At 38.8% G+C, this 19,459-nt stretch overlaps 1 protein-coding gene across 2 annotated transcripts in view; it reads left to right on the forward strand.

Moving 5' to 3' along the window:
* Positions 1-14,881, forward strand: part of PPP4R3A (protein phosphatase 4 regulatory subunit 3A) — a 49,940-nt gene extending 35,059 nt beyond the window's left edge. Inside the window, exons 7-15 of one of the 2 annotated variants that reach the window (XM_075532347.1) lie at positions 482-637; positions 2,243-2,374; positions 2,477-2,579; positions 3,235-3,393; positions 9,109-9,278; positions 9,928-10,070; positions 10,911-11,101; positions 11,498-11,724; positions 14,165-14,881. In XM_075532347.1, the coding sequence (XP_075388462.1) occupies positions 482-637; positions 2,243-2,374; positions 2,477-2,579; positions 3,235-3,393; positions 9,109-9,278; positions 9,928-10,070; positions 10,911-11,101; positions 11,498-11,724; positions 14,165-14,275 (1,392 nt within the window). In that variant the 3' untranslated portion in view covers positions 14,276-14,881. The remainder of the gene's footprint in view (positions 1-481; positions 638-2,242; positions 2,375-2,476; positions 2,580-3,234; positions 3,394-9,108; positions 9,279-9,927; positions 10,071-10,910; positions 11,102-11,497; positions 11,725-14,164) is intronic. The other variant, XM_075532348.1, reaches the window with a different exon arrangement.
* The last annotated feature ends 4,578 nt before the right edge of the window (positions 14,882-19,459 follow it).

Consider the following 19,459-nt stretch of genomic DNA (forward strand, 5'->3'; position numbering starts at 1 on the left):
TTAAGTTAGTTCTTATATAAAGCTAAGGGCATATCTCCTTTACCATCAAGTCAGTTCCTACCTGCAGCAGCCCTGTAAGTCAGATTGGAAGTCTCCCAAGCATTTCCAGGGCTGTAGTCGGTAGCCCAGTACATAAGCTACCACACTATTGTGGCTTCTTTAAGAAGTATTAAATCTCTAGAGCATTAATACAAGTATAAAAGACTACTATTATAGTCTTTCACACAGTATTGAAAGAATGCTCAGTGACTAGTCTTCATAATTTCTTAACTTTGCAGCCTACTCGTTCGCTGAAGTGTAGTAGAAAGGCAAACTGGGATTAGTGATTAGAAATTAGCGATTTTATCTTTACCCTTTTTTATCCTCATCCGTGTTTTAAATTGCAGTGCTTTCTTTTTTGTGATGTTAAGTTTTAGATTTTGATAGCCTTAAGTTCTGTGTTTTTATATTTAGAGGAGAAATAAGTGTTACTTGTCTGCAGGGCATGGATGATACACAGGTGCGAAGTGCTGCTACTGATATATTCTCATACTTGGTTGAATATAATCCATCCATGGTACGAGAGTTTGTCATGCAGGAGGCACAACAGAATGATGATGTAAGTAAGAAGTTAACAGAGCAAAAAATAACCAACAAGGTAAATATTCCTTGCACTATTAGTAAGCCTTTGTACATGGAGAGCTATAGCTGTCTTTATTATATAATTAAGATTTCATTATATTTGATGTTTGGGGAAAGTAGACACAGTTAGCAAATAACTATGATCTTTCCCTGAACTGACTCAGTTTCTAAACTAGCAATGACTTGCTAATAATCCATTTAGATTTTGATTGAAAACGTTAGGATCACATTTCCTTTTAATTTTGAGACTGATTTGCTATATTGTCTTGTTTCAATCATTTAATCAATTCATTGTTTGGTATGTGAGGTTACAATAACTTGCCTAAGAAAACATTGACTTTGCTAGGAATTGAATACTGGAGCCATCAAGAAGGACAGAATGAGATGTAGGCCCTTAAAAGTTAGGAAAGCACCCTGCTCTGACTCACTCCTATTACAGTGTATGCCACAGTGGTGTACGCTGTACTTTCAGAGCATGGGGCAGTCCTGACTTTGTGTGCTCTTTCCTCCCTTGGCCATAAAATCAGAAGTAATTTTTTTCCCCTCTAAGAATAGAATGTTCTCTTAGCCCTTAAAGTTTAAGGAGGAAATTTTTAAAAGCCCTTAAGGGTGAAATAACTGTGAAGACTTTCTGTCTATGAAGTTTTTACAAAAGGAAAACATAACTGTTGCCTATTTTCAAGTTCCTAATTGGCGTAATATAATCTCACTACAAACTGACATGCCCAGAAACATCTCGATTTAAAGGTTTAAATGACTTTTTGTAGTGCTAAGGAAGGTGCAGAAAATTACTGGTGAAACTTCAGGTCTGTTAATGGAACTGTCCTAGTGAAAATGTCCTATTCTGAGAGCCAGAAGATCTGGGAAGAAATCTATCCTGTTCTCGTTGGTCTCTGAATGTACATTGATGTGCTTCCTAATACTTCACTCACATGCACTTGCCTCTTTCTTTCTAACCGTGATCATTTCTGTATCCTGTCTACCACAGCTCTGTCCTGTCCAGCCCAGCATTATATAATAGGCAAGAGCAGAGTTTTCTCTTTGAGCACGTCCATTTTTATTTATGCCCTGGACCAGGGACACCAATCATAATGGAGTCTAAGGAAACTTAAAATAATTTAAAATAATTTTTTATCTATATGCTTCTGTGCTCGCTAAATACCTTAGTCTTCCCCCAGTTCGAATCTTTATCAAGTATTTTTTATTAAATACATTTTAAAATATAAATGCTATATCATTCTAGAAAGTAAAAATAGAAAATATTATGTGTGATCTAAATATGCTTACTGTTAAAGTAGGGATCCTAAGGTCTCTTAGCCTACTTTGGAAGGGAGGTTACATTTTTAGAGTTCTCTCCATGGAATACAGCAGCAGAATCAAAAACCTGTTGACACCAAACAGAAACTTCAGCTTTGATACTACTAAGTACGATGCCTCTGTGTCATGTTTTAGGAAAACACTGCCATAAGAACCCTATTAGAAAAGTGAGTCGATCAGCCACTTGCTTCTGTTTGCAATAGCAAGACAGCTAGAGCTGTGTCTGTTGCTGTAGTCTATGTTGTAGTGTGTTTTTTCCATTCCTTTCCCTAATAAGTGGCCTTCTGTGTATTTTTCTCACCAGGATATTCTGCTCATCAACCTCATTATAGAACATATGATTTGTGATACAGATCCTGAACTAGGAGGAGCAGTGCAACTTATGGGCCTGCTTCGAACTTTAGTTGACCCAGAGAACATGCTAGCCACTGCCAATGTAAGCGATTAGAGGTTTTTCTATGTTTCATAATGAAGACTGTTCACTGCTCGTAGGAACCAGTGCAGTTAAAGTTCATGGAAATGTTTTTTGATTCCTTAGAAAACAGAAAAGACTGAGTTTCTGGGTTTCTTCTACAAGCACTGTATGCATGTTCTCACTGCTCCCTTGCTGGCAAACACCACAGAAGAGAAGCCCAGTAAAGGTGAGCACACAGCTTCGAGGTTATATTCCCTCTTCTTGAACTCTGAAATTCACATCGAGTAAGTCTCTTTTATTAAGTTCAAACCATTTGGTTCAGAAGAGATGTCAAGGTAAAATCTCATTTAGAACCTGCTGTAATCTCAGATCACAAGAGCATGTAATAGAACTAAATGGTAATTGTTGCTTTCAGAATTTTAAAAGTAAATTTGGTGAGCAATTTAAATTTATACAGGCAAAATAAACAGAAAGGAAGTCACTTTCTCAGAAGCTAAGCTATATTTTTTTTGTATACCAGATGTTAGAGCTAAACTTGTGCTCAATATCAGCCTACATCTGTTTGGATTGCATATCAAAGCTCTGGGAATAGATAAGTTGCCATGTAGAATTACAGATTGCTTATAGAAATTACCGTATATACTCGAGTATATGCCGACCAGAGTATCAGCAGAGGCACCTAATTTTACCACAAAACTGCATCTAAAATGTATGTAAAAACTCTGCTTATACACGAATATATATAGTATGATAAAATGCTATTACAATATTAAATAGAATTCAGAACTACAAGTAGAGATTTTACTTGGTTGTAATTTAGGTTTTTATGTTTAAGAGATAAAAATATTAGTCATTAAATATAATTGTGTTTTTTATTTTAGATGATTTTCAGACTGCCCAGTTATTGGCACTTGTATTGGAATTATTGACATTTTGTGTGGAACACCATACCTACCACATAAAAAACTACATTATTAATAAAGATATCCTCCGGAGAGTCCTAGTTCTTATGGCGTCAAAGCATGCTTTCTTGGCATTATGTAAGTGTTGTTTCTGAAGAATCATTTATGATTGTTATGTCCCCATATTGTTGGTACTTAACAGATAGGAGAAACAAAAGGTCTCTGACTACAGTTCAGGCCTCCATGGTTCGAGGGCCAGCTCTGCCTCATTTTGCCTCATCCTAGTTTCATCCTACGGAGCCAGTCAGTGCTTTTCCTGATGTTAAAGAGCCTGGGGATTAGAGGACATCTGTAACACCATATTAGATACTACGTTCACTTATTAAAACAACACCGTTGATCATTTTGCCTGTTTGAAGGCAAGGGTGGCCAAATTTAGGGCCAAAGTTTTCTTTGACATGCACACTGGAAATGTTACTTTTAAAGTTCTAGGAGAATATGCTGTAGGCACCATGTGTTGCCCATTAGATTTGAAATAGTATTTCCTACCTAGCCCTTTCAAGGAAAGACTTGCCAGCCCTTTTTCTGAACAAGACGTGGTCTTTTTATCAAGGGTATTCTTATGACCTGGAAGTTGTCAGTTAACTTTCACAATAAACATTCTTAAAACACTCTGGTTTGTTGAAGTAAAATGTTTTGAACTCAGTGGAATTTTGGATCATATAGTAGCAGCCTGCTTAGGTAATGAGTTTCCATATTTGAACTGTCCTTACTATGAGAGGCAGACCACGTTTCATTTGGGGTTCCTAGAAGCTAGATTAAGAGGTCTCTGCTGGTAACTAGTTGTTGCTCTTTGGTTTTTAAAGGTAAGTTTGAGTGTTCTGTCCTTGTTTCCTAAGTGAAGCCCTAATGGGAGAGCTGACCATCCCACACACATTTTTTTCTTTGGTTAAACATTCTTAAATTATAAAAACATTAGCAGTATGGATGTTTCCGACAGTGATTTAATTTTACCAAACTTAATATCAGGGTTCGAACTGCCAAGGTTCTTGGGTTCGCTTTGCAGGCCAGATACTCGGTACTTTCTGCTGATTATCCATGATCTTTGGTGGTTCTTAGTTAGCTTTTTCTGTCAAATGTTTGTAAGTTGCAGCCAACATTTGTGGCGTTAACTGGTAGAGTCAGCAAAAATTAAATCTTTTTCATCTTAAAGTGCTTTTAGCTATGAACTTAAAGACAAAAAAAAAGACTTTTGAGGTTGAATGTCTTCTATCCTGTGTACTGGAGGAAGATACCAGTTTATTGCAACAAATGTATTAAGTACCGACTGTCATATTTCATAGATAGCTCTGGTGGGGCTGTCTAGTAAGCTAACCTCAAGATCTGGTTCAAATCCATTAGCCATTCCTTAGGAGAGAGTTTGGAGTTAGCTTCTACCATAAAAATCGACAGCTTCAGAAACCCATATAACGTCATTATGAGTTGAAATTGATATGGCAATGGGATGGTTTGTTGGTTTGTTTTTATTTCATGAGTCCTGTGGCATAGCTAGTGTACATGGGTTACTAACTATAGCTATATATAGTTCAAGCCCATCAGGTGTCCTTTGGGAGAAAGGTGAGGCTGTCTCTTCCCATAAAGATTTACAGCCTGGGAAAACCTCGGGAGCCAGACTACTCTGCCTTGTGGGTTTACTGTGAGTCACAATTGGTAACATCCTATTTCATTGATTCTGACAGGCATTTTAATATTGTCTCTCAAATCAAGTTGAGTCTTCCAATTAATGGCAAATCAGAGTGTAATTGATAACTGGTTTTTAGTGCTCTAAATACATACATGTTTATATATGTATTCTAACTAGTCACACCATAGATTTGGTAAAATACGATATGTACCTGATAATAGGAAGATGAAGTGGATTGTAATCTGCTATCAAGGGGATCTCAACTATCAAGTTGATTTTGACTCACAGAGACCCTGTAGGAAAGGAGAGGGATGCTTCTTAGGGTTTCTGAAACTACATCTTTACAGTACATACAGCCTCATCTTTCTTGTAGTCTCTGATAGATTTTGAACTGCTGCCAGCTTTGTATTTAGCACAACATTTAATTCACTGGCCTGCCAAATTTAAATCAAACTCACTGTCATTCAATCAATTTTGACACTGTAGTATTTTTAAGACTAAAATATTTCGTGGCCACAGTAGTATCTTTCTGCCTCAAAGCAGCTGGTGGTGGTTTGAACCACTGACCTCATAGTTACCTATCTAGTTCTTAGCTGACAACGTCACCAGGGTTCATTTAAATAGCAGTGTAAAAACAGAAATGCAACACAACAAATGCTGTATTTGTGTTTGTTTGGAAACATAAGAGAAATACAGGCAGTCCATTCCTCTTTCATTAGGAATTTATATGTAAGGTGGAACGGGTACGTAAGTTCTTATTTAGGCTTTGGCCCGTTGGACTACTAACCACAGGTCATTAGTTTGAAAATAGTCACACTGGGGGGAAATGAGACTTTCTGCTCCCATAAAGATGTACAGTCTTGGAAACAAACTGGGGATAGTTCTTATCCTGTAGGGTTGCTATGAGTCAACATCAACTTAGTGTTCAGTTCAAGGAAAGCTTACAAGCCTTTTCATTGATGTCTAGCGGTACATGTAGCGAGTGAATGGGATTATAATGAATTTGTGGTCAGAATGAGTTCATTATGCACGCTTGGTAATTCAAGCCCACTGTAACCCTGAAATTGAAAATGAGGTGGCCTGCTCCCATAAAGATTTGCCATCTTGGAATTGCGCTGGAGCAGCTCTGCTCTGTTGTCTGGGTGCCCTGAGTCAGGATGCATTCAGTGACTTTATCTGGTCATTTTTTCCTGTTCCCATGGCACCCAAATTGTAGAAATTTCTGTCTTTTCGTCTTTTGCTTCATCAGTCACCAGAACTAGTTTGAAACCATGGTGTAAAGGACAAATAGAAGATGCCCACGTATTGAACGTTTGTTATCTGGAGTCTTCGATTTCTCCTTCATGAATAATGGAGATCAGAAAAAATTTTACGGATGAGCTAACTGAATGGTGACTTGGTCAGCGTGGCATTCTTGACTGTGGATGCACAGTGAAGTGTGCAGGCGTGAAGAGACCTGCCACTTTGGAGGTGGGAAGTAGGGAGAATCTGTATGTGCTGAGAGAGGAGCAGGAGATCTGCTGAGGGAAAGGCTTCGATTGCTTTATTTTTTTTTTCTGATTGCTCTTTCAGGGGGACTGCACCTCAACACTTGTTTAGGAAAATTAATCACAGTTGAATGTGGATCTAGAGCAATTCAATACAGGTCAATAGAGGTTTATGTTTGAGGAAGTTAGTAAACTGACAAATCATACACTATTTTATGATTGCCAACTTACATACTGAATCATACTATTCACTAAAACTATCTTCCCGTGAGTGACCTCAAGACTATGCCAGCGATCAGCAGGTTCCATAAGGAGCCTTCCTTGGACACAGTGGGACATAATAGGAGTTTTCCCTGACGTACCTCTAAGAACCAAGTGTATGAACTTGGGGAAATTTTTATTGTGGGTGTTCGTGGATCTGTTGCGAAAAATGTACTGGTTCCATCAGTATTTTCTTGACCTTTTCAACATTCTTGGATCTGACCTTTTAGCTCAAACTTTGTGTCTGAGTTTTTATTAGTAAAAAATAAAAATTGTAAAGCCTTTTATTCTGCGGTCAGTTAGTTGTGAGGCAAAAAGCCTCCAACTTATATTTCATGGAATCTGGTGTGTGAGGTAAAGACTAATGAAAAATTCAAAGCAGAGTCCACTTCACACTGAAAACCTTACGGCGATGCTCATTTGACATATCCCAATTCATTTCCTGTATTCTTTTTAACACGTTAATAAAAATCACTGGTAACTTGCCTTTTCAACAGCAAAGAATAGTGGTTGGATATTTTGGGTGAAGGTTTCTTTGGGGGACAGGAAGTTGATTGGAAATAAAGTTGTTTCATCTAAAAGAGAAAGGCAGATGGAAATAAAGACCAAGATACACTTAGAACCAGGTACTGACATCAGCAATGTCAGGATAGATTGTACTCTTGCATTCCATGGCTGTCTGTCAAACTCAACTAGTGAATTCTAGGAAGGATGCTTATATCACTTCCCTGAGACCCATGGACAGTCTGGAGAGTTCCTTCCTCAGCCCGGGTATGTCACAGTAAGACACCAGTCTCCCGAAGCTGGCCAAAGTGACCTTTTGCTCTTAAAATAGCCACTGCTCTTGCCTTCATTACCCAACGCTTAAAATTTGGCTTGTTAGAATGAGTTCTAAAATTAGGATTTCAGTTTGATCAATGGAACTGCTTCACTAAGTTCCTTTGTCTATTAAAGTTTTTAAAAAGCAAGATCCAAAATAATGGTTTCAGGAAAATAAACCCTTGTTAGGCTGTGACTTACCTACTACCCAGAAAGATGTCTCTTAATGTTTTAAAAATGTTTTACTTCAAAAAAAAAATGTTTTACTTCACCGTGCTTATGTATTTGAATATATTCAGTAGTTTAAAATATAAAATGCAGTTACTAGTCTATAACCTCTTGAAACCCCCAGCCCAGAGTGTTTTCTTTAGAAAGACACACTCTTAAATGAGCTGGATTGTTAGGCAGTTTACCAGTCTACTGTACCTCATTGGGCATTCACTTGTGGACCTCTTTTCTGCCGACTAAAGAAACATTGAGCTGCTTTACTCCTCTGCCTTCCCACCCAGAAACCGTGTCAGCATGGTTGCCTGGCTACCTGCTCATGAAGGACTTGATTAATAACAAATTGGCAATTTAACGAGCCACTTCCATGATCTCCAAAGAAACCAAAATACAAATACAATAATTAATCTTGCCAACCGAAGAAGAAGTGACTGCATGAAGTGAGTATGCTTTTTTGAACTGTTTACAGTAACTGGGGCATTAACTTACTGAAAGTTCCTTTTAGGTAAAGAGGGCTTTGCTGAAGTTTAGCAGTCTGTGTATATTTGGATCTTGACGAATGGCGACTTAAAAGTAACTCCCCATACCTCAAGATGTAAATATGCCTTTTAATCTGTAAGTTAAAGCCTAATTAATTGTAAAAAAAAAAAGATAGAAGAAAAAAGTTAAAAAGCATACTCGCTGCAATAAGACTAGAGGAGGACCACATTTTTAACAACATCCTCTAAGTTTGTTTGTAAACTCTGGGAAGGCAAGTTTTGGGTGCCGTAGATTTTTGTGTTTTTATGGCATCTCTACAAACACAACCACAAATAAACCAGTGTAAACAAGTGAACTCTGAGAACAGAAAAAGAGTGTCCAAAAATGTTAAAGATCAGATTATACCGTGGATTGCCCTTTTAAGACAATACTTCTGTTGTTTATAGGTGACAAAGGACATGTAGAATTTTCTCATCTTAGTAGTACAACAAGGTGATTCCTTTATCTTGGTTCTTATTTCAGGTGTTAAGTTTAGTTTCACTACCATCCAGTCAATGCCGACTCAACGAGCGATCCAGTCAGAGTAGAACAAGGCAGAGTAGTAGAATGACTACCCCTGTGGGTTTCTGATAGTATACAATCTTAACGGGAGCAGAAAGCCTCCTCTTTCTCCCTCTAGTAATAGGTGTATTTCGAGAGATTTTCTGACTTTCTAAGACTAGTGTTCTTTTGTGATATGTACTACCTTTAGAAAAGGTTTTTTCTGAAAGAATTCTCTCAAGGCTCATACTTTTGGAAACAGTTATCTCACACAGTGCATGAGGAATTGCTGGTGTTTAACACGCTTCTCTCTTTAATGCGGAAGTGCATGTAATTGAAACAAGGACTCTGTTTCAGGTGCTCTTCGTTTCAAGAGAAAGATTATTGGATTAAAAGATGAGTTTTATAATCGCTACATAATGAAAAGTTTTTTATTTGAACCAGTGGTGAAAGCATTTCTCAACAATGGATCTCGCTACAACCTGATGAACTCTGCCATAATAGAGATGTTTGAATTTATCAGAGTGGTGAGTTCTCTAGTTTTTGATTGAGAATATTTAAATTTATTATGTAGTAATGGGTTTTCTTTTGTTGTTAAATTTGAGATTTTTAAACTTTTCTTGTCTCCCGTGTTTCTAAAGAGCAATTTCATTAATAATTCTCTAGCATTGCTGTGTGTCAGCATTGCTGTGTGGCATGCTTTCAAAATAAACTCCTCCAGATACCGGCCCAGCTCTGCTCCCTTGGCTTTTTCCCTCCTCCCAACCCCCGAGCTCCAGGGGAGGGCCTCTGTTACCTCTTGCAGCCTCAGGAACTCCCAGGTGTCTGTCTTTCATGACTTGTGCTGAGAGTCTCACACAGTGTCTTCCACCTGTTTGACTCTCTGTCACCATCCATGTCTGTCTGCCTTTCTAACCTGTCCCAGAAGGAAGTAGGATTAGGGTCCATCTTACCCTGACCACCTCAAATGACTAAGTAATAGCTCAAGAGATAGACCCCATTTCTCCAAGCCAGGTCACATTCATAGGCATAAGGGTTATAACTTCAACAAACCTTTTTCAGTGATACAGTTCAGTCCATAACAACTCTTTACTTTATAAAATAAACTTATTTGGTTAGGGTTAATAATTAAGCCTCAATTTGTTTAAATGTTTACCTCTCAATTCTTTTCTATAGGAAGATATAAAATCATTAACTGCTCATGTAATTGAAAATTACTGGAAAGCACTGGAAGATGTAGATTATGTGCAGACATTTAAAGGATTGAAACTGAGATTTGAGCAACAAAGAGAAAGGCAAGATAATCCCAAACTTGACAGGTAAAACCACCAGATTCTAAATTGGGTGGTGGCAGCTCTTTTTCCGTGGTCAGTATCATCTGACTTGGCCTGTGGGGTGGGGCAGGCAATATAGTGGGACGAGGTTTGGAAGAAGAGGATGACGGTGTTAGCTGCAGTTGCCATTCTCTGTGATAGTCAGTGCACATGTTTTCCTGAAGGTGTGGGTGGATGTGAGTGTGGGCCTGCAAAACCCCTCCCTCAGATGTCTGTTCAACCAAAATACCTGTTTCTTCCAAGTTCCCCTTCACTCATGGCAGCCTTGTATCCGAACAAAACTGCCCACAGGGCACATCCGGCCTTTCTTCTGAGTGCCTCCTGGTGAACACCAACCTTTTCCATAGTAGCCTGGAGTGTGTAATTGTTAGCACCATCCAGCGACTCCTCTGTCAAGCCATACTGAGGAAAACTTTCTGTGTGGCAGTGAGGCTTCATGTGTCCAAAGTAAAATTAGAATATTATCTTCGTGTGTTACGAGTTTATGGTTTATTCTAAAGTGTATATTTTTCTTAAAATCTGAATTCACACACTTGCGGTATACTAAAGGCACCTGAAAGTTGTTGTTTGTTGATTTCTAATGTTAAGTTTAATAACTGATATAAATAAAAATTTTGATCATATGATTTGGTAATTTTTACTAAGATCATTTGATCCCATTAGTTACCAATATGTGGGATGGGGCAGGGGCAGCCTCAGTGTATGTGTCTGGTCCCACTGTGTAGGTTGTGTAGCGGGCTATAATCTTGCTTTCCTTTTAAAGGCACCGAGAGTGTTCCTGGAACAGTAGTACTCACCAGTCTCCCTTCCTTTCTTTCCGCATAGTATGCGCTCCATTTTGAGGAACCATAGGTATCGAAGAGATGCCAGGACACTGGAAGATGAAGAAGAGATGTGGTTTAACACAGATGAAGATGATATCGAGGATGGAGAAGCTGTGGTGTCTCCATCTGACAAAACTAAAAATGACGACGATATTATGGATCCAATAAGTAAATTCATGGAAAGGAAGAAATGTATGTTGAAAAGATTAGCAAGAGGACAGGAAGGCTTTCTCCCTCTGGGCTGTTTCTTTATTTATTGACAGGATGATTGTGCTCTGCTCGGAAAATGTGATGGCCTCTAAGTGCTAAAGGCACCGCCTGCGCGGTTGTGACTGAGTCCGTGCTTGTGCTGCAGAAGCAGTCTGGCTTACTGCGTGACCTTGAGAGAAGGCAGGCTGTGATGTGGGAGGACTGAGGAGTACTAAGGCTGTGTGTAACATTTGGAAAGCTTTGTTCTAGATATTGGACTTGGTTGTATCTCTGACCAGCAAAGGCGGAATCTAGCTCATTTGTTTTAATGTCACCTCATTTGGGGGTTTCAAAAAGGTATGATTGGTGATAATTATTGACAATATTCTTGTTTTTTAGTAAAAGAAAGTGAGGAAAAGGAGGTGCTTCTGAAAACGAATCTCTCCGGTCGGCAGAGCCCAAGTTTCAAGCTTTCCCTCTCTAGTGGGACAAAGTCTAATCTCAGCAGCCAGTCATCTGCAACAGCCCCGCCTGGCTCCCCAGGCTCCCCTGGATCCCCGGGCTCCCCTGGCTCTCCTGGATCTGTCCCCAAAAATACATCTCAGACGGCAGCTATCACCACAAAGGTACCCCTCCTCCCCTGCCTGCCTCCCAGCACACTCAGCAGTGATAGTGTTGCTGGTCCTATGGAGCTGGTTTGTGACTTAAAAGAATAATTCACACCTACACACAAACTTTAACCAACAGTTGAAAGATTTCTAAACATTTTTATGACTAGGCTTTTGCATTTATTTTTGTGACTAGACTTTCATTTTTTTAAATAATTTTTTTTGTTTTAAACTCAATTTCTGTGTGGATAATTCAATATGAATATGTTCTTGATCTTTTTAGATTTGCATATGTCAAAACGAAAAATTTTCGGCTTCCATTTATCTACTTTGGTAGTTGGTTGTAGAAAAGACATGATGGGAGGAAGGGGAGAGAGACAATTCCTTTAGCTGCTTTATGCTGCCTGTTTAATTACTGTTACTCACACATTGGATTCACTGCCTCGGGAGTGTGGAGTCCGGTCTTCCCAGAGCTGCCGAGGTAGACAGGCTGCAGAAAGAACACGGGCCTGGGGATCCGGTGGCAATTCTGCCCTATACACTTGAAGTTCTGCGAAGTTAGAACTGACTTACCTTGATTACCAATAGGAATAGAATGCCCATTCCACTGTCTCTTATTTTCTGATGTGAGCTGGAGCCCTCTGAAAATTCAAGATGGAAATCTGCAAAGCACACACGTGAAGGGGGCAGGCACAACCAACAAATGTGAATTTTTCATGGCCATCTGTAGTGAGCTCCAGGAGCAGGTCTACTGGGAAACAGTTTAGTGCATTTCTATATCTGGTCATTTGCTATGATGTTTTTGTTTGTTTTTTTTTTTTCAAGTACCGTATATATTCGTGTATACACTGTTTTTCAGCACATTTTTGGTGCCGTTTTTGTGGTAACATTAGGTGCCTCCGCTGATATCCAGGTCAGCTTATACTAGAGAATATCCGGTAGTTTGAGCGATTTCCTTTAAAAAAAAGTTAAAGGACCTTCACAAAGTTTGAAAAATAGAATTGGAAGAAAATAGAACTTTGTCCCAAATTTTTAAAGCTCTCATAGATACTTATAGGAAATGTGTTGAAATAAATTTAGGTTGGCAAACAACTGTCCATCACACACACACTCAAAAGAGCAGTGGTTGTGTTTTTAGTGAAAGTTTACTGAGTAAATTCGATAACCATTTGACAGTTTTTACACCCTTTTATTCAATGAGCTTGTTTACATCTTTGCAGCGTGAACATTCTCATTATTACTATTCTGGTTGTTCTACTTCCGGTAATCCTGATTCCCTGCCCCGTTGTCTTCTCTTGTTTGCGTTAGAGTAATTGTTGACTATTTGCTCTCCTACAGGTAAGTTTAAAAAGTATAGTGCTCACGAACCACTAGCTGCTCTATAGAGAAAGACAGCTAGTTATTCCTGTACAGAGTTGCCATCTCGGAAGCTCACAAGGGCAGTTCTCCTGTCATTTGGGGTTACTAAGAGTTGGCAACCACGAGATGGCAGTGAGAGAGTTGAGAGAGAACTATATTTAGCTATAGATGACCTCAGGATAGTTTTCAGTTCAAAGGTTAGAGGGCATCTCGGAGGTAGTCTTGAGTCTTCTAGTTTGAACCCTATTAGTTCTGGCCCTTACAAGAGTTATGTTTTGCACTCTTCTCCCATTCTTTTAGGACTTGTCCATTGTTACCTTGACCAGAATGGTTGGTAGTGGTAGTCAGGCACCATCTACTTCTGGTTTCAGGGAAGATGTGTATGTGGTTCGTGTAGACTAGTGTTTCCCAAAGTGGGTAATACATCACTTCAGAGGTGTTGGACATTGCCGGGGTGGGTCAGTGGGAGGGTGCAGAAAATGGGTACTTAAAGTTTCTTTTCCTAGATTATGGGCTACAGTACAAAAGTTTTTCATTCCCAGGGGATGCTGAGTGTTTTTATTTTTCTTTTGTGATAAAGGGACGGTAAGGTAGATCGGTTTGGGAGCTTATGATGACACTTTGATTGTGATGATTCCTGAGTCTTTTGTTCATGCTAACTAGAGACTAATATTTGTAGCTTACGTAGTTGCTCTCAAGCTTTTAAGACCCCAGACACTACTCACCAAACTTGGATTTATAAACTTTATGAACAGTATTGTGACAATGAACCAAGCACTCCCAGCAAACTTACCCAGCACAGTGTGGAATTATGTCGAAGAAATATTTATAACTATGCCCCTTTGCTTGTTATTCTTTATATGCATGCACACACATGCATATTCATATATGAGGCTTTCAAAATATTTGTGGAAAACATTCTGTTTTAATTATATTTTCCACAAACTGATCTGTGTATATATAGCCATGTGTTGTGATTTTTTTTTTTTTGCTGGGGGTGCATTGCATTAATATACTTGGGGAAGATTGTAAAGTCTTAATTGAATGTGTTTTAAAATGTGATTTGGTTTGGTTTCAGTAATCTTTTATTTCTGAACAGGGAGGCCTCGTGGGTCTGGTAGATTATCCTGACGATGATGAAGATGACGATGAGGATGAAGACAAGGAAGACACGCTACCACTGTCAAAGAAAGCAAAGTTTGAGTCATAATAATGGCTGTGTTCAAATACCTGTTGATAAAACTGGTTCTTCACCCCTTCTCCCTACAAAACCCAGAACAAAGCAGTGGTTTTTTGTGAATGACTGTCACAGATCAGCCGTGTACACTTGACTTCTGCTCATCAAGTGCCAATTCAGTGGAGCAGGAGGAGGGGGATAGTCTACACGAGGGGAAAGATTTAAGCCTCTGAGCTCTCCAGCTTGGACCACACATTGCCCTTTTCTCAGGGAAGGAAATGGAAACAAGAAGCCAACAGGGCAGGGGTTTTGTAAGTGGAACTCTGGATTGACTGGTCAGTTGCTGCAATCAGAACATGCTTTCTTGGACCATGTTTGAGACTCAGAAGAAGAGCTTTTCTGCCACGATTCTTCAAGAGTTAAAGAATGCCAGCAGTCTCTTGATGTAAAGAGACCTGCCTCTAAACCATACATTCTGAGCATTTTAGTCACGCTTCAACTGGTTTGCAAAACCTCTGTGGGGGAGGGGCGAATATAAAGTTTCCTCTTTTTTATCTGTTCCCTTTGCCCTTCAAACTGCAGATTTTTTTTTAAAGTGGGGATTTGTCCCAACTTGATTAAAGATTGAATGGAATTCTAGATGTGGTCATTTGTGTCATATTTTGGTTTTTGTTTCATCGTGTTGGGGATTTTTTCCTTCCCTGAGTGTATGCATAGTTGTCAAGTATATATATTTGGGACCATTAAAACTTTTTTTGATGTAATATAACCTAGCGTTGTGCTGGTACCTGTTTCACTATGTGTAATTTTTGTTCTACATCACAATACGTAATTTGTTTAGAGTTTTATGAAAGATGGTATAGTTTTTATTGACAAAAGCTTACAACTATGTGCATACAAAAGCAATACTATTTTGTGACTAAATATTTTATATTAAAATTTACATCAGCAGCTGTCTTGAGAATTCAGGGAAATAGAGTGGAATTTAAACCTTCCGCAGTTTTGTTAAACCTAGAGACGTGAACTTAGTATTCCAAAGAGATTCTGAAATTTCATATCTTGGAAAAATGACGGTACATTAATCAAATTGAAGCTGGATGATTTAAAGATTACATTTGACTTTTGAAAAATAAAACTGAAAAGTAAGAGAAATTGTATTAGTTGTATGTTTTGTTTTATGACTTCTCCCTTTGGAATACCAGTTTAACTGTGAGTGGTGGGCTTCTGAATGAATCCCTGGCACAGTGTCCACGAGCTTACTTTAGTAACATAGAGGTATACATAGGGTCTTTTTGTTGTGATCAGTTCTTGTAAGGAAATGACAGCAAAGATCTGAATTCCACTTTTGTTTTCCTTTTTTTGTTTTTTTTCCAGGAAGATCCCAGTACTTGAAGAATGTGTTTGTAAATGTGAATAATTCATATCCAGGAAAGGATATTCTTTAAGTATTATATACTTTATTTGATTACCCAGCAAGCACTGTGTGCTTCTCTCTTGGCTTTCTTGTTTGCTTGAGTCAGTAAATTATAATTTATGGTCCTAGATACAAAGCTATATTGAAGAGTTGGTTAAAAACCCCAAAAAGTGACAACCTTGCTAAAGTCTTGACAATTTTTTAATAACTTTGGATGCTTAATTAACTATAAGAGATTAAGTGTATTTCACTAAAGTGTAGAGCTGCTGTGAGTCATGATTTTTGGCTATTAGGAATAGAAGTTAATCACTTTATCTTGAAATAAAGAAGAAAACTTACTAGGATCTAAGTTAATTATATTACTGTCTTCCTTCCTTTGTTACCTAGAAAATACCATGCAAATTAATGATTGTGTCTTCAAACATAACTTCTGAGTCTTTAAACACTTATCTTGATATTCCTAGGGTTACTGGGTAGAGAGAAGATGTCTTTGTAAATGATGGTGTAATATGTCACAGGTGGCTGGGTAGCACAAGGGGTGAAGGGTGGTACTACTGACTGACATGGTTGTTTGGACCCACTGAGAAGCACCTCTGAAAACAGACCTGCGGATCTATGTCCTACCAGCCTTGAAAACCCTAAGTACATCCAAGGTCACTGTGGATTAGAATCCATTCAAAAACAACTAACAACAGTCAAATAGATAATAACTTTTTGCCTAGCACATGTAAGAGATGCCATTTCATGGAATTGTAACATTCATTTAGTTACTAGTGATTATTGTCAAGTTAACTCCAAACCGAACTCTGTGCCATCAAGTCAACTCATATCGATCCTATAAGACAAGGTAGAATCTGCTCCTTGGGTTTCTGAAATGAATTCTTTTTTTCCTTCTAATTGGGAACTCTTACAGATATCATAACAATCCATAATTCAATTAGAGCAAGCATAATTATACAATTGCTGGCCCTGTCAATTTCAAAACATTTTTTGAACTCCGATGTCAGTTCCCCTTTATCCGAAATTAATTCATTACAGCAGTAGAAAGCCTTAAAGAATATAGCACCGGGGCTCTTAAATTCACCGGAATCAAGTCAGTTCTGACTCATATTACCCCTATGGGACATGACAGAACTGTCAGTTCTCTAGACCAGTGGTTCTCAATGTAGGTAGTGTTGAACGACCCTTTCACAGGGGTCACCGGATTCATAACAGGAGTAAAATTACACTTATGTAATTTTAAAGTGGCAATTAAAATAATTTGATAGTTGGGGGGTGTCACCACAACATGAACTGTATTAAAGAGTCATAGCATTAGGAAGGTTGAGAACCACTGGGCTATAGTAGACTCTTAACTAACTCTCTTTCTCCCTCAGAGTGGGTAGTAGTTTACAGCTGCTTACTTTGAGGTTTGCAGCCCAACGTGTAATCTATGCCACTAAGGACAAGTGACATGATATATGCAAAAACAAAAAAACCCAAGTTGTCAAGGATTTCATTTTGCTTGGATCCATGGTCAATGCTCATGGAAGCAGTAGTCAAGAGATTCAATGTTGAATAGCACGGATATTACTCAGGACTAAGGTGTGCCTGATCGAGGCCAAGGTATTTTCATTTGTCTCCTATGTGTGTGGAAGTTGGACATTGACTAAGAAAGACCAAAGAGAAATCAATGCACTTGACATAAAGTGTTGACAAAGAATATTGAGCGTACCATGGACCGCCAAAAGAAAACATCTGTCTTGGAAGAATGCTCCTTAGAGGCAAGGATTGTAAAACGTTGGACATGTCAGGAAAGCCCAGTCCCTAGAGAAGGATGTCGTGTTTGGAAAGTAGGGGCTAGTGAAAAAGAGTGAAGATCCTTGGGTGAGGTCAAGTGACACTGGTCACAGAAATGGATTCAAACAAAAACAAATGAGAAGACCGCACAAGAGCCAGCGGTGCTTGCCATGTGGTTGCTGTGGGTCAGAACTGGTTTGATGGCACCTGCGAGTGATACATGAGGGAATGTGAGAACTCATTCTATGACGTCAAAACTCATTCACCGATGACACATTTCACATGGATAGACTTCTAAATTATTTTCCATTTAAATGATACTATTGGTTATTTTAAGTCTTTGTGCTTAGGTGAAAACTTACATAGTTTTCCATTCTGTAGTTAAACACAGATTGTTTCATAACATTGGTTACAATCCCTAGTCTACTCTTTTGCCTCCCTGGGTTCCCTTTTACCTTTCTCCTTGTCTTCCTCGCCCTCGCCCCCTTACTGCCTTCTCATTGGTTTTTTGCTAATGTTGCCCTATTGGCCTCAAATTATTACTCTGGGTAGTTCATTCTTTACATAGTTGTTACAGACTCTTGGTTGTCTTCCATCTCAATGGCCATGGGTGTTCCTCCAGACACTTTTTCACACTAGCTAGTCTTGTCTCATTTTTTGTATTAAATTTGTTTTTTGTTCATTTGATTTTTGGGTTGGTTGGTTTGTTTAACCCTTTCTAAGTTCTATTTAGTGACTAGGCACTGTCGAGCTCTGGTCTCAGGCTAGAGGAGACTGGTTCATGTGGGACTTTGCTCTGGGTGTTCCTTTGTACTAACTACTGTGCCCCAGGCAAGAAGAGACCAATGTTTGCTTCTTAAATGACAACTCTCAAACTTAAGGTCCCAGACCCACACTTAGTCGACTAAAATGTAGAACATTTAGCTTTGAGAACTATTTTGCACATTGACCTAGATGAGATGAAAGATGCAATTTTCACTCCTAGAATGTTTTCACAATTATTGCTGGAAAAGACAGTTACTGCCGTAAACACAAATGCTACCTTGACTTTTCAAAGAATGTTGCCTAATGGCTATTCATTGCCCGATACTGGGTGAAATTTATTGGACACAAATTTGGAATTCTAATTTGCAAGTAAGCTTTTTGTGAATGGAAATGAGGAAAGGGGAGACATTCCTACCATTGTTTGTCTTGACTGATTAAAGCAGTGGACTTTTTAAAGGGTGTAAGTTTGGTACTGTCAGAATTTAAATTGGGAGATTTCTTTATGGCAAACTTTGGAGCTGGTCAGATTTCTAGTACTTAGAGATAATGTAAGCAGCATTAGTAAAATTTGCCCCTCTTGGGAAATTTAAGAACTTCAGAATTCACTTTTTACCCTCAAGTTTAATTCACAATTCACATCATATAATTCAATAGTTTAGTCACGGAGAATTGTGTAGTCACTCCCACATCAACTTTAGAGTACCCCCTTCCCCTCCATAGTTAGTTGCCATTAAATGATCCATGCAATCAGAAACCGTTCTAGTGTTCCCTTCTCTCTCCCCTATCTCCAGATCCCTGTTCCCTCCCCATCTCCCCCACCCCGCCCCTGCCACACACTGCTAACATGACCCAGTTCTACTTTACAAATCTGGCTAGACTGGAGCACGTGTACTGGTATAGATAAGCGCTTTCAACAACACGTAGGATCCAGGACCGATAAGCCTTCAATAACAGTATGGGAGTGGCGACACCATGAGGGTAGGGAGAAGAAAGGGATGTAGAACCACCACCATACTCCCCTCACCCAGGGGGGACAAATAACAAACATGGGTGATGAGACGATGGTGTTAGATTTGAAAATAATTTACAATTTATCAGGGATTCATGAGTGGGAAGGAGGGAAAATATACCTAGGGCTCAAGTAGAAAAATAATTTTGTAAAGATGATGGCAACATATGTACAAATGTGCTTTATACAATTGATGTCTGAGTTGTTGCAAGAGCCTCTAATACGATTTTTTTTTTCAAATGTGCTGCTT

This window comes from Tenrec ecaudatus, chromosome 14 (genome assembly GCF_050624435.1).
Source record: "Tenrec ecaudatus isolate mTenEca1 chromosome 14, mTenEca1.hap1, whole genome shotgun sequence".
Lineage (NCBI taxonomy): Eukaryota > Metazoa > Chordata > Mammalia > Afrosoricida > Tenrecidae > Tenrec > Tenrec ecaudatus.